Raw genomic sequence first — 15,865 nt, 5'->3', positions numbered from 1 at the left:
AAGGTCAGAAGAGGACATCAGGTCCCCTGGAAACAGAATTATGAACAGTTATGAGCAACCACATAGGTGCTAGGAATTGAACCCAGGTCTGCAAGAACAAGTGCTCTAAACTGAGAAGCCATTTCTCCAGCCCTTTCTTTTTTGAGACAGAACTCACTACATAGACCAGGTCTTGGACTCAAAGAGATCTGCCTGTCTCTGCCTCTCTAGTACTGAGATTAAAAGCATGTACCTGGCAACAATCCCTAAATTTCATGTGGCTCTTTCTGGGAAAGGTATCATTGGCTTGTCAGCCATGGCTTGGACTCAGCCATGGCCCTCAGCAACCTTAGGACCCTGATCTCTCATATTTTACCTCTTTACTGGTAACAATTCCCATGGATTGAGAACAGACACCCCCAAACCCAGAAAAAAAAAAAAAACAAGTTCCACTGCAAAAAAAGTATTAACTTCAAAAACTAGAAATGGCCCTCCTTCAAGTCAGAGCATTATCATTATCAGCATGGTTTGTTAACATTTTATATAAGACTTCAGAACAATATTTCCTCAGGAATTGTGCTGGTCTTTCTCCTTCAAAGAGTCTTAGTTGGTATAAACTAAAAAGGTCAGTCTTGCCTTTGGGAGAAATCTGCCAGGACATCAAGCAGAACTGGTGACATCTTGGCAGAACTGGTGAGCCTGGTATGTGCACGGCCATGGAAGGAGTACTCATATGACCAAGGGCTCAGTGGGAAGGCTATTTCTGTCTGCTACTGCACTGACTGGTCCATAAAGAGAGCCTAAACTTCTGACTTCCCATAGAAACACAACAAAGGCAGAAGACAGAAGTGGAGGCAAGAGTTGTTTTGGGTGGTTGAGGAAAAGAAATGACGTATGAAATAAGGTAGAAATCATGAGATCTCAGGTATCTATCCAGGGCTGTTAGTACCAAGCTCAGCTGGTAAAACTCTCTCCTGGTATACACAGGGCCTTGTGTTCAATACCCAGTACTGCAAAATAAATACATCACAAAAATATAATCAGGTCCATTAAGATTATTAGGAGAAGTTTTGTATGTTAGAGTAAATCTAAGAGTTTGTTTCAAAACAAACAGACAAACAAAACAAAACAAAGCAACTCTTTTGATTATCTACGGTATTTCCTCCTACTTCTCATATGGTTCATAAGAAATCATATATTGCCAGGCATGGTGGTACATGCTTTTAATCCCAGGGCTTGAGAGGCAGAGGCAGGCAGATAACTAAGTTTGAGGCCAGCCTGGTCTACAGAGTGAGTTCCAGGAAAGCCAATGCTACACAGAGAAACCTTGCCTTGAAAAACAAAACAAAACAAATCATATGCCACTTAGGAATCTTAGGATACTGTCTGCTCCCAAATTCACTCTCCCAAATCATCTCTTGACTCTTGAGCACCACAGGACTGGAGATAAATTCATAAATGTTATTAACAGCATCACTGAACTCAGCATGGGCATCTGCTGCTACTCCAGCAACTATTTGCACATGTTTAGCTTGTAAACTTTCTGAGATAAAATGTTTCTCAAATAAATCCATCTTCTCAGAGACAGATCTCACTCAGGCAGCACTATGGCATTTCATCATTGCTGAGATTTGATCTGAGCCCCAGGGGTCCACAGAAAGGACCCCCCCTTTGCTTAGTCAGGACATTTGTTTTGACTCATTCTCACCTTTGTTACCCCTTTCAGAAATGCTCCAACAGGGGATAGAGAGATGGCTCAGCAGTTAAGGGCACTTGTTACTTTTGGAGACCACCTGGGTTTGATTCCTAGCACCCACACAGTGGCTCACAACTCTAGTTCTGGGGGAGCTGAAGCCCTCTTCTGACTTCTGTGGGCACCAGGCATACATGTGGTACACACATATACATGCAGGCAAAATATTTATACACATAAAATAAAATAAATCTAAAACGACACCAAAGCCTGAAAAGATAAAATCCTTAAAAAAAGCACCCTACGTTTTAAAGGAAGATCTCAGCTCGATTGTTTCACTGTTTACTAGTGAAATCTTTACTAACATCCAAGAGAGTCAAGGGGCTGAAGAAATGGCTCAGTGGTTAAGAGCATGTATAGGGATGACAGCTCAGTCCCCAGCACCTGTGGTGGGTAGCTCACAACCCCTGTACTCAAGCTCTAGGGGAATCCGATCACTCTGACCTCCCTGGGCACCTCCTCTCATGTGAATATGCCAACACATATACATATAATAATAAAAAAGAAGTTAGGGCGGTAAGCTCAGTGGAACACTGCTGGTTTAGCAAGAGTGAGGCCCCCCCCCCCCACAGAAGTTAACACAGCAGAATTTTCAGTAGTTTCTTTGGTGAGAATTTCATTAAACAGAAACCATAAAGCAGTTTTACCTTTGACTGGTCCTCATCCACTGAAGATTCTTCAGATGCATGGGGAGTATTACTCAAAGAGCTGCTTCTCTGGTCATCAGCTGCCATTTCGGAAGGCGTTACTTCTAACATTGACAGGCGACAACCCTCACTCCTTCCTCCACCTAGTTCTTCTGTCCTTGAGTGGGAAAAAGATCGAGACCGGGTTTCTTGAGAAAGCTCTACAAATTTCTCAAGGGCACTAAAGAAATCAATACGATCTGTACTAAAATCGGAGATGGCAGCTTGGCAGCTGGGTTGGGGGCTTGGTGACTCCGGATCAGGTGACATGGGGAGGTCTTTCAGTCGCGATGTCAACTCTTCCATTGGCAGTAAGTGGACACTCATGTCTGCCTTCAGTGCATCTGTCTCCAAATCTTCCACTGCTAAGTCTGGGAACTCATTGGCCACTTCAGAGGCCTGTCCAGGTTGCAGTAAGGCTTTAGATGCGTGGCAATTGTCAAGAGGAAATTTTGATTCATTGAGACAACACCCTGATGAGCATCCATTGATGTCATTTAAGTTTAATTCATCTTCAATCTGTCCGGCATGATAGTCCTGTGACGAAAACTCCAAGCAGATGACTCTTTCTTTGGTACAAAGCCCTTTCTGATTTGCATCTTGTGGAGCCACATGCTCCACAAAGACAGGCGGCATGGCTGCAAGGTTCTCCACAGTCTTTACCTCAGCAATCTGGTCTGCTGAAGTGGTCATCTCCTTCTTGTTGAGCTCGAGCCCAGGTTTGCAGATGGGTTCGTGGTGGTCTGAGAGGTCACTATCTGAATGAGATCTCCAGAGTTTGTTATGCCGTTGTTTGCTGTGGATGACACATACAGGAAACACGTTACTTTGGTTTGTGACAACAGTCAACATCCTTCCAGGAAATCACAGCCAGAGAAACCTCAATCACCTGCAAAATGCCTTGCTACTATTCAATGGACCAAGACAATAAACACATCAAAATGTGCACAACTTAACAGGAGCAAAATCAAACAAAGCAAACAACAATACATTGCTGAGACTAATTTTTTTGTCCCTGTTGTTTTGAGACAGGGTCTCACTACATAGCCTTGCTGACCTGGAACACACTATGAGGATCACAGAGCTCCCTCTGCTTCTGCCTCTGAGTGTTGAGTTCTGATTTTTTTTTTTTGTAATCAGATTGATGATAGCCAAAATTGTTAACAACCATTGTTGACAAGTTCTTTCATGGTGTTGGTGAGAGTGTGAACTATAGACTTTAAATTACTTTTTAATTGCATTTACTGTTTGTGCCATACCATGGCATACAAGTGAAGGTCAGAGGACAACCTGGGAGAGTTGGTTCCTCCTTCCAGCACCTGGGGATTGAACTTGGTGCTTAGTAGCAAGCGTTTTACCTGATGGGGCCTCTCACTGGTCCTGCAGGCTTTCTTTTAAGAGTCAAGTGTGGCAATAGCTCTCCAGATTTAACCCTTAAAAATAATCAGTTTTTCCTGTTATACGTTTTCTTGGATAAATACTTTAAGGGCGTGTATATATACATATGGATATTTACTATAGCATTGTCTGTTGTATTAAAAAAATGAAACACCAAAAAGAAAAGTGGATTTATTTAAACTTAAGGCAGGTCTGGAAAAACGGTTCAACTGGTAAAGAGCTTGCCATACAATTGGCAAGCTCCATGTTCAGTGAGAGACCATGTCTCAGCAGGGTGAAGAAGTGACTGAAGAAGACATCCTGCACTGACTTGTGGCCTCTGCACGCACATGTGCACACATATCGGCACACACACAGAAACACATGCATACATACATAAATACAAAGAAAAAAGAAAACTACAGGCCATATAACTATATGCTATAAGGTATAAGGTTGTTAAAACTGTCAGACATTGGGGGCTAGAGAGATGGCTTAGTGGTTAAGAGGACTTTCCACTCCGCCAGAGGACCCAAGTTCTGTTCCCAGCACCTATATCAGGGGTTCACAACTGTCTATAACTCTAGCGCCAGGGGAATCAGATACATCTGACCTCTCTGGGCATCTGCACACATCATATACTCTCACACAGACATATATACATAATTGAAAATAATAAAAATGGGGCTGGAGAGATAGCTCAGTAGTTAAAAGTACTGGATTCTCTTCCAGAGGACCTGGGTTTGATTTTCAGTCCCTACATGGTGATTCACAACTGTCTGTTAAGAGGATCTGATGTCCCCTCTGGCACCTATCTACACAAAATAATAATAATAAAATAATTTATTTTTGTTACTTTTAATTATGGGTGTGTGTGTATGGGGTATGTGACTGTGACTGCAGGTGTCCACAGGGGCCAGAGATATTGGATCCCCTAGAAATGGAGTTACAGGTTGTTGTGAGCTACTTAATATGGGTGCTGGGAACCAAAGTCAGATCTTCTGGAAGAGCAGTAAGTGCTCTTAGTCCCCGAGCCATTTCTCCAGCCCTCCAAATAAAATATTAAAAAATAGAAACATTTTTTGTTAGTCATTTCAGTGGACTGATATCTGAAGTATACGGTTAAGTGGAAAAGTAAGTTTTACATGTTAGAGTAAGAATGGGGAAAAAAAAATCTAGAGGAACATCATTTGGTAGGTGATTCCTTTAAGTTAGGTAGAAATCATTCTAGGGTAAGCTATTACTCTCTGCTTCATTATTTGTCTAAATTTTGAATTAAAAAAATGAGCATGTTGGGCTTGGCTGTAGCCCAACAGAGGACTGGGGTTCAGTTCCTAGCACCCACAGGGTAGTTCACAACCACCTGTAACTCCAGTTCCAGGAGATCTGATGCCCTCTTCTGGCATCCAAAGGCACATGGGCACCAGGCACATTTGTGGTGCCCAGACATACATGCAGGCAAAACATCATACACAGAAAATCAGATAAGTAAATCTACTCTCTTGTGGGAGTCTGCTGGAGTCCAGCTCTGACCTGCTCCCACCTATCGAAGGGTTCTTGTGGGGAGGAGAGAGGAATGAGGAAACATTAGGTAGAAACATAGTAAGAGATGATAAGAAAGACAGAGACATAGGATAGTTTTGGGAGGGCCCTGGGTCAATACCCAGTTGCCCCGAGGTTTATTCAAAAGGGCTTTTTATAATATGCCAAGGAGAGAGGCAAAAGATCTCCCCCTTACAAGATCAAAGCACACCATACAGCCAAGTGTAGACCCTTCCAAACACCTGGTAGCCACGCCCCTGGCTAAATCATCCCATTATGCAGCCCTGCTGGGTAAAGCAAGCCCATATTCTCTGACCCTGTGTAAAGTCTCACTAGATAGCCTCTGTGGGCTCTCACACTCTCTTCAAGACTCAGGGATCTACGTGGAAAGGAGGCAGAAAGATTGAAAGAGCTAGAGGAAGTGGATGACTTCAAGAAAAGGTATTCTAGTCACAACAGGGCTGATATGCATATGAACTGCACAGAGACTGTGACAGTACACACAGACCTGCACAAATTCAAACCAGATTAAACCTCAGCACAGAGAAAGGGATGTGGACGCAAAGTCTTAACTAAGAAGCTATTTATAATTGATATTTGCTGGGAAATGGAAAATCAATTTTCTCCACTAGGGTGTCACTGGATATATCAACTGTACTCCAGGGCAGGCCCAACACAAAATGGATGCCACGATTTTTGGGGGTGCTTTTTGTTTTGTAACTTGTCTTACTGTTTTTTTGTTTGTTTTGATCTATGCTTTTTTTCTTTTTTGAGAGGGAAAGAAAGGCTGGTGCAAATGTGGGAGAATAGTGATCATGATTGCTCTTTTTAAGACTTATTTTTATTTGTGAGGGTGTCCATGGAGGCCAGAAGAAGAGTTAGATCTCTAGGAGGTGTTGTCATAGGAGGTTGTGAGCTACCTAATATGGGTGCTGGACACCAAACTTGGGTTGTTGAGCCATCTTTGCAGCCCCAAGGTGATCAATCTTCTTTGTTTTTTTTCTGGTATTTAAGACAGGGCCTTTCTGTGCGGTCCTGGCTGTCCTGGAACTCACTGTGTAGTCTAGGCTGGCCTTGGACTCACAGAGATCCATCTGCCTCTGTCTCCTGAATGCTGGGGTTAAAGGCATGTGCCACCATACCTGGCTAAGGTGATCATTCTTAAGTTAGAAAATTAAGGTATCCTAGTACATCTGGAGAGAGTGATCCATTACAGAATGAAGAGGATGAATATAAAGGTCACGCCTTTTCCAAAAGATCTTAGAAGTTGATGAGACAACACTTGAAAAAACACGTGGGCCAAAGAGAGTTCTTCACGAACTCAAAGACCACTGCATAGTCATCCTTTGGTTACTTCATGAAGTAAAGTCTGAGGTGACGATGAGATTCACTTCAAACTACATGCTTATAGGAAGCACAATCCCCAAAGCTCCAGCCAAAACTTTTCAGCTGCCTGTATGGTTGGTCAGGATCACCTGCCCAGAGATTAGCTCTTTCAGTATGGTGCTTGGCAGTCCCCATGATTCATAAGCAGACAAAGAGTTACCTAACTTCTGGGTGGAAGGGAAACTCAGCCTCAAACAACTTGCCCTGGGCTTGGGGCCACACAGGTTCTGCTGAGTCACATGCCTACACTGATATGACCCTATTTCTTCTCAACTCTGCACCTGCTCTCCATTCCCTCTACAGTATGCTGCTTGGGAGGGGCGCTCTGACTCAGGCCTTCACAGCAGAGGGGTGCTTTCCCTTGTAGGGAACTGCTCAAGTCTGTTTATGAAGACAAGCTTAATCGCTTTGCTGGGTGCACAGTGGAGTTTTTACCCTTTTCAAGCCGCATGACCTCCAGCCACCCCTAGGAGGAGACAACATATCACACATCTCAAATAAAGTGAGAGGTGCCCTGTGGGGCAAGCTGACTACTTTGGGTAAGTGTGGACTAAACTATATTATTTCCAACCAAGGCCAGTTTGCTTCCTATGAAAGCTTCTTTTCTTAGATCTGGATGTCTTTGTTCCCAGGCCTAAATACAGCTGTTTCCTAATTTCTATACTGTCACCTATCATGAGGTTGTTCAAACCTGTCCTCTTCCACACCACAGGAGGATCATGTGACTGTGATCATGTGACTGAGGAGACAGCTTAGAGGGTAGCTGGTCTTAGCCATCTAACAGCATAAAACAGCAGCTGACTCTATTAGCCAACAAACAAACAAGAAGTTTCCATGATCTCAAGAATCCCTCAAAGTATAATTTTTTTTTGTTTTTGTTTTTTGAGACAGGATTTCTCTGTGTAGCTTTGCACCTTTCCTGGAACTCACTCTGTAGCCCAGGCTGGCCTCGAACTCACAGAGATCCGCCTGGCTCTGCCTCCCGAGTGCTGGGATTAAAGGCGTGCACCACCACTGCCCGGCAGAGCCAGGCGGATCTCTGTGAGTTCGAGACCAGCCTGGTCTCCAAAGCGAGTTCCAGGAAAGGCGCAAAGCTACACAGAGAAACCCTGTCTCGAAAAACCAAAAACTTGCAAATTACTTATCAGTCAGGACTAGAGCGATGACTCAGTGGTTAAAAACATGTTTTGCTCTCAGAGGACCCAGGTTCAATTCCCAGCACTCACATGATGGTTCACAACCATCCATAACTCCAGTTCCTCTTCTGACCTCCATGGGGACCAGGCATGCATGTGGTACACATACATATATGTAGGAAGAACACTTATACATAAAATGAATAAATCTAATACAATAAAAAATTATCAGTCAAAAGGGAATATGAGATGGAAATTATGCTAATGAATGTAAACAGCGAATGTTTCAGAGGAAGTGGCTAACATCACAGCCTGATGCCCAGCAGGGACTTCCTTCTGTTCCTGGAGGAGTGAGCATCAGAAAATACTCCACTGGGGCTTGGGTACACAACTGACACTACTTATAAAAGAGAAAGAAAAAAAATCTAATCCGAAGATGGGTCTGAAGTGGAGTGAAGGCAGCTCTGGACACAGTCCCGTTATTACCATCACTGTGAAAGGGCCCCACCTCCACATGCTCCCTGTGACCCACACTCTCCACCCTCCATGGGGGCTGCCTCCCTCTTGAATTCTGTGCTTATCATTCCCTTTCTTTTCCTTAAAATGTTGCTGCAGCTGTTTTCCTCTCTCTCTCTCTCTCTCTCTCTCTCTCTCTCTCTCTCTCTCTCTCTCTCTCTCTCTTTTGTAAATGAGTCTTACTACATAGCCCTGGCTGTCCTGGAACTCACTATGAAGACCAAGCTGGCTTTGAACTCACAGAGATCGGCCTACCTCTGCTGAGATTAAAGGTATGCCCACCAAGCCGGGCGATGGTGGCGCACATCTTTAATCCCAGCACTCGGGAGGCAGAGGCAGGTGGATCTCTGTGAGTTTGGGGCACCAAAACTACACAGAGAAACCCTGTCTTGGAAAAAAAAAAAAAGAGAGAGAGAGGTATGCCCACCACATCCGAACCTAAAACATCATTTTGGTTAACATGTTTTCAAGCTCCATCACTGTATGTAAATGTATTTTCATAAAGTGAAATAAATGTGTCAAAATTAATTTATCCATATGGTTGACAAACAGTGTTGGCTACTATAAACAATCCTACCAGGGACATTCTTGTGGCTGGTATACACTTCAGTTTATCAAAGTTGTTATATGACAGGAGTAGAATACATGGGTCATAGAGCATGTGTGCACCACTGGTTTTACTGGTAACACTAGACTGCTTTCCAGTGAGGCTCTGGAGCCAGTGTACTCTAACGCTTTGACACCGATAGTGTCAATGTACAACATTAGACCATATCTATTATTTTAAACTGTTAACTTTTAATCCAGCTGACCCCCCCCCCCCACTCCTATTCTAGGCAGGCCAAGTAAATAAACAAGTTGCCAAAAAAGAACTTCAGAGCTGGCCTGTGGCCCAGATGATGCAACCATGTCTCAGATCTCCCCTCCCCTGAGTGGCCTCTGACCTGATTTTGGATTCATGTAAATACAGACACACATATGACTGGTCCACTCTGGGCAAAAGTTTAGTGTTTTTTTTTTTTTAATTAGATGAGCAGGAAAGAAACATAAATGACAAGATGTATGATACACTCCATTCTCTTGCCTCTGCTTTCTTGTTATATGTTAGGTGAAAGCATCAACTCTTAGAAATTTATACAGAGAAAAACAGCGCTAGAGGTGTAAGACCAGGAAAATGAGACTCACGGTGATTTCTTTCTAGGGTACTAAGAAAAACACTGGGCATTTCTGTGAGCTGTGCATGATCCTGGATAGTTTTGATTATTTAACTAGAAAGCTATTAAGAAAAAATCCTTTTAAGACACAACTAGGCTCGGCTATCACGGGACCAGAAAGCCATGTCCTTTCATTTTAGGCTCCCTGCTGCTAGCTGGCTGTCTACCTACACTGCTCTTCACCAGGCAGCCAGGGTAAAGAGAAAGCCCTGTCTCCTCTGGCCCTCATGACCAGGTTCTTCAATAATCAAAATGGACGTGTCTGAGGACATGAGGCACAAACTCTCCTAGCTGACACTTAGCTTCTCCTCCCCTCCCCCCGACTGGAACCTCATACCATAGACACATGGTCCAGCTCACAAATGGTAGGCTTGAAACTTGAACCTGTCTGACAGAACACAAGCCTGGCAGACTATGATCAGAATACAGAATGACAGAGAGAGCTGCTGGCAGTTTAATGGAGCTTCAGCACTTGTTCTGCCTATTACCACCCCACAACTATAAAAACAGAAAAAATAAATCCAGTATGAAAAATACCAGTAGTTTAATGATGCCATCCTTTTTAGGTCTTCCTGGGGAAGAGTAAATCAGCCTTTTCTAAGCTATCAATGGTATTTTGAAGGCTATAAGAAGTCCTTTGCGTTTCAGAGGACTGACATGGGGCCTGTGCCCTCATGCTCCCATTTTACTGTAGTCAATTCAGATGTTACTACCCAGAAATGCATTAGGAGGCCCCACACCAAGCTCTCTCCAACTGACAGCTGCCACTCCAGCTAATGCCCAATGCTGCTCTGAGTAACTGCAGCTGCAGGATGCTGGGGTCACAATTCTAACTCTTTGAGAGCCACCTTGTGTGTCCTAGGATATGAAATACAGAACAAAACAAAAAAAACAGTTAAGAAATATAAGACCCAGGACAGGAAATGGAATTTCTTAGAAACTGAGTAGGATTTTTCTAGGGATTCGATTCTTCTGGTTTCCTAAGCTATACAGCCTGGTAGAGCCTTAGATGGCCACAGGAGTCTGAGGAATCCATTTTCTTTGCTGCTACTTTATTTGCTGAGACAGGATCTCATGTAGTTCGGGCTGGCCTCACACTTACTATACAGCCAACTTCTGATCCCCTGCTATCTCCTCCCCAGAGCTGGGAGTACAGTGACTCTCCACCAGGCCTGGCTCTTCACTGCTCTTCTCTTCTCTTTCTTTCTTTCTTTCTTTCTTTTTCTTTTTTTTTTTTTTCCGGAGCTGAGGACTGAACCCAGGGCCTTGTGCTTGCTAGGCAAGCACTCTACCACTGAGCTAAATCCCCAACCCCCTCACTGCTCTTCTCAACAGGCAGATCCCAGTGGAGGACTTTAGGGTCAGCAAGAATCTACTGGACCCGACTCACTTGCAGTTAGCCTACAAGTACCAAAGTTTCGACCGAATACATCATGGACTAAGACTACAAGAAAGAGGTGGAAGGCAGGATTTTTATGTCTCCAGTTTTTCCTCTCTGCAAAGTCACCTCAGGCTGTGTCCCTCTGACCCAAAGGTCATTGCTTGTCTTTGAAGGTATCTTTCTCTACATGAGTCTCAACTTTCAGGCTATGGTAAATGTTCTCTCTCTTGAAGCTTAAGAACTATTACCAAACAGCCTAGTCGTGGAAGGTCCACTTTTGTAAATAATTCACCTCTAACACCTTCTTTAAATAACCCTAACCTGAGCAAGCTGTTTCTTGTTGAGACCCTCAGTAATGAAGGTATTCTATTATTTGCAGCCAAAAGCAGCCCAAGTGATATCCCTAACCTGGACATCACAAGAAATGCCAGGAACACTTCCCATCCCAGTTTTTGGGGGAGTTAATGTGCTTGTGATGTTGGAAGGGTGATTAATGTCAATGAAGAGGGAATAAATAACATATGAACATATGCTTCTCTGGTAACCCCAGAGATAGGAGATGAGAGACAACCCTTAATACACAGTGGTATGAAAAATGAAAAGAATAAATCAAGCACTTGGGAGATAAGGCAGGAGGATTAGGTGCTCAAGGCTAGCCTTGGCTACATAGTAAGTTCTGGGCTAGCCTGTGGTATGTGATAGCCTGTCTTAAAAAAAGAGTGTTGTTTTGTGAAAAAGAAAATACAGAGAACATTTTTTTTTTTTCAGGGATGGAACTCAGGTTGTCAGCTTTGAGCAACAAGTACTTTACCTGCTAAGCCATCTCACTTGCCCTGTATTATTTCTTTTCTTTTTGGTTCTTCTGAGACAGGGTTTCTCAGTGTAGCCCTGGTTGTCCTGGACTCATGCTGTAGACCAGGCTAGCCTTGAACTCAAGAGATCTGCCTGCTTCTGCCTCCCAAGTGCTGGGATTAAAGGCGAGCGCCACCACCTCCTGGTTCAGAATGAACATTTTTATTCCAAAGTCTACAAGGGAGACTGACATCTTGAATTTTTTTTTTTTTTTTGAGACAGGGTCTCTCTAAGTAGCCCTGACTATCCTGGAGCTTGATATATAAACCAGGTTGGCCTTGAATCTACGGAGACCTGCCTGCCTCCAAGTGCTGGAGTTGAAGGCATGTATCACCTCTCTCAACTTCATCTTTTTTTTTCCTTTGGTTTTCTGAGACAGGGTTTCTCTGTGTAGCTTTGGAGCCTGTCCTGGATCTCCCTCTGTAGACCAGGTTGGCCTTGAACTCAGAGATCCATCTGCCTCTGTCTCCCAAGTGCTTGGATCAAAGGCATGCGCCACCACTGCATGTCCTCAACTTCATCTCGATGTTTTAATTTTACAGATGGCGGTCAGGTGAGGACTAAAAACATGAAGTAATTCTGAAGGCTGCAGCAAAGGGGTGAACCAGGAATAGAAAACAGATCTAATGATGCAAATTCTGTGGTTTTTTTTTTTTTTGGTTTTTCGAGACAGGGTTTCTCTGTGTAGCTTTGCGCCTTTTCCTGGAACTCACTTGGTAGCCCAGGCTGGCCTCGAACTCACAGAGATCCGCCTGGCTCTGCCTCCCGAGTGCTGGGATTAAAGGCGTGCGCCACCACCGCCCGGCTCTGTGGTTTTTTTTTTTTTCTCTCTGGAGTTTGCCCTCCCTTTATGAATCAAGCTCAGGAAGTCAGGATGGAACAGAAGAAGAAAGGAAAAGGGAAGAGGAAGTGTGATTTTCTGGTTTATTCTGCCCTTCACAACCTCATTTAAGATTTTTCTGAAATTCCTTTAACATCTAAGAAAAACCACACTGGAGGGAGGGGGTTCTGGGGGAGGGGAACCAACCCAATAGCTTGCAGTAGCCTGGGATTCCAGAATAAATACTGAAGTTGGCAGAACATGTAGTATCCTTCCTCTCAGTAGGTCACATGAGGACATTGCCTAATATCCGTTATGTGTGTTGTGTGTGTCTGGGAACATACAATATTTATGTTCTCCTCAAACGCTTAGGTACCTTTTTCTTGTGCCAAAAAGATTTTCTGTGTCCTACCTTCTGATTTAATCTAAAAGTGACATCAAAAACTGGTCCTAAAGACTTAGAACTTCTTAGAAACAGAGGAGGATTGAGTATTCTCCCAGACAAAGGCTCAGATGAAATCATTCCAAATGCTGAGTAAATGGGAGGGGTTTTTAGTGGAAACCATAATGCTACGTTGTGGTCACATTTTCACAATTCTTTGGGGGCTGGGAGGGTGGCCCCTCTGCCTGGATAGGCTGGAAGGCTATTAACATTCTCTTCTGTGGAAACACAGCCCAGATTTGAGAGTCAAGACCAAGTCATGAGACTCGCTGGAGTCAAACCCTGGCACCAGCAGCAACTGCTTTTAGACAGCTGTGCCATTACCCTAAACCACAGCCTAGAACATGCTCACAGGGAAAACAGACCAGATCTGCTGTCACCCTAAAAACATAGCCTAGAGCATGCTCACAGGGAAAACAGACCAGATCTGCTGTCACCCTAAAAACACAGCCTAGAGCATGCTCACAGGGAAAGCAAACTAGACCCATCAAGTCAGAGAATTTCAGCACGTGACAGCTCAACAAAATGGTCCTCAAGTCATGTAATATCTGACACAAGCGCAGATGACGATTTTAACCCCTAAAGGTAGTGAAATCACTCATTTTAACATCAACTACCCAATTATTACTGAAAACAGTTGTCTCTCATTGATACAGGAAACGACTGGAGACAGTGTGGGTAGAAAGGAAGGCCGAAACAGTAGTTTTTGTGGGAAAGTATCAAAATGCATGACAAAGCAAAGCCTAGAGAAACAGGTAAGGCAGCCTTGACTATTATTTGTGGGTACTGAATCTAAGGTGTTTTTCCTTTGTAATTTTTTCAGTTTCACACAGCACATATATAAAATTTGATTAAAGATTTGTGTGTGTGTGTGTGTGTGTGTGTGTGTGTGTGTGTGTATGTGTGTTTTTAAAGAGTGAGCTGTTTTTGGGTATAACCCTCAAATGGGGTAGTACACAGCTGGTACATGACCAAAATTACTAGAGAGCTCAGTAAAACTTAATATTGAAAAAAAAAAGAATTTTTTTTTTTGTTTTTTTCCGTCAAGAATTTTAGGGAACACTAGCAGTACTTTAGGAGCATCCGGTATCCATCTTGACGAGGCTGTAGCCAGCATCATAAGATATTGACAGGTGGTAATTAAATGTGCACCTAATTGAAAACTGGAATGAGGCTCTAATTTTTCTTTTAGTCTATATCTATCAAATACCTGAAAGATTACCTGCCTAATCTTCCATGCCAATCTTAAATTCACATTTTGAAAAAATTGATAGAGAAATGAATCCAAGTTTAAAAAAATCATATCTAAGTTAGGCTGAGCACTGGCTACAGAAAATGCCTCTTAGCTTGCCTTATGGAAGTGTACGGAAATGAGAGTCAGAGAAAGCCACGTAGGGACGCACCTTGCCAGCAAGATCCCTTGGTACTCTTCCAGTTGTCTCATGAAGCTGGGGTTAGGCTTGGTCACTGTGCGCCTTTCCTTCACGTAGTCATAGGCTCGGTCCAGATTCCAGCCATACTCCTTCATTGCGTAGGCAATCACAGTGGAGGCCGAGCGACTCACCCCCATTTTGCAGTGCACAAGGCACTTAGATCCATGCTTCCTAGTTGGGAGATTGAGGTGAAGACAGGACAGCGTGAGAGCTGGTTTTCCGTCCCTGGACGGCCCTCCTCTCACCCTCTTTCCTTTTGCTATGTTTCAAAGTTTTCGTCTTATACATCCATGTGACTCTATGATCAAATATGAGGGCCAAGCAGGCAGCTTCCACTGCACTTTAACTAACAGTTACTTGTTTTTCTCAAGACAAGGTTTCTCTGTGTAGTCCTGGTTGTCTTGAACCGAACTCTGTAGACCAGGCTGGCCTCAAACTCAGACATCCACCTGCCTCAGCCTCCCCGGGGCTGGGATTAAAGGAGTGTGCTACTACTGCCTAGCTCCCCCACCCCCAATATTAATATTAAGTCTCTTAATCTACTTAGTAAAGATTTAACAAGTACTTACCATATATAAGATAATATGTACAAGGTGCTAGACACAAACTTAAGTAATGCACAGCTTTTATCCTAAAGGGTAGGATTTAGTTCCATAAACAGATCATTAAAATTCAATGTGTTAGTGAAGGTCACAGAGTGGAGAGGAGAAGTTAGCTTTCAGAGCTGGAGCTCATTTCCTTTGTGGTGGAGGCCAGTTTCCTCATAGCCCTCGGGCATGGCTCCTGAGTTACAGGTGTGGTAATGACTCATCCAACTTATTCTAATAGAGTTGTTTCTAGTTAAGTTCCCAGGAAGGGCTCTGTCCCTGGAGGAAAGCATACACGAAGCCAACTTTTCTTCTCTATTCAGACAACTGTAGATAGCACTGTTCACACAGCACCACAATGCCAGAGACAGAGCAAAGCATGTGATATAGCACATGCTTTCTTAGTGATGGAGGTGGAATGAATGGCAGCTGTTTTTTTTTACATGCTCTGAACTAAACTCAGGCTCCACACATACTAAGGACGTGCTCTATTGTTAATCTATACCCCAGTTCCTGAGGGTTTTTAATGCAAGGGAAGGAAGAGAAAACAATGCTACCACAAAGCAAACAAAATACATCAGTCTGAACAGGTCTTAGTTAATTATCTTGGACGTGAAAACTGTTCAGTTATGTTCTAACTCTAACAAGGTAGTGTTATAGCACACAGTCAGTCTTCAAGGATCTGTTAAATGCATGAATAAATTATGGATCTGCTGATCACATTTCCCAGCTGTTGAAGAAGGAATATTTTAAAACCTAGA

The 15,865-nt window shown here is 43.4% G+C and overlaps 1 protein-coding gene across 1 annotated transcript in view; it reads right to left on the bottom strand.

The window, feature by feature from the left end:
* Ssh2 (slingshot protein phosphatase 2) overlaps nt 1–15,865 on the bottom strand; it is a 235,608-nt gene that overhangs the window by 3,042 nt on the left and 216,701 nt on the right. Inside the window, exons 13-14 of the mRNA XM_059271250.1 lie at nt 14,488–14,688; nt 2,380–3,214 (exon numbers count right to left, since the gene is read on the bottom strand). Coding sequence (XP_059127233.1) covers nt 2,380–3,214; nt 14,488–14,688 — 1,036 coding nt within the window. The remainder of the gene's footprint in view (nt 1–2,379; nt 3,215–14,487; nt 14,689–15,865) is intronic.

This window comes from Peromyscus eremicus, chromosome 8a (genome assembly GCF_949786415.1).
Source record: "Peromyscus eremicus chromosome 8a, PerEre_H2_v1, whole genome shotgun sequence".
Lineage (NCBI taxonomy): Eukaryota > Metazoa > Chordata > Mammalia > Rodentia > Cricetidae > Peromyscus > Peromyscus eremicus.
The sequence above is the reverse complement of the archived record's forward strand: the minus strand, read 5'-3'. Positions and strand labels throughout refer to the sequence as shown.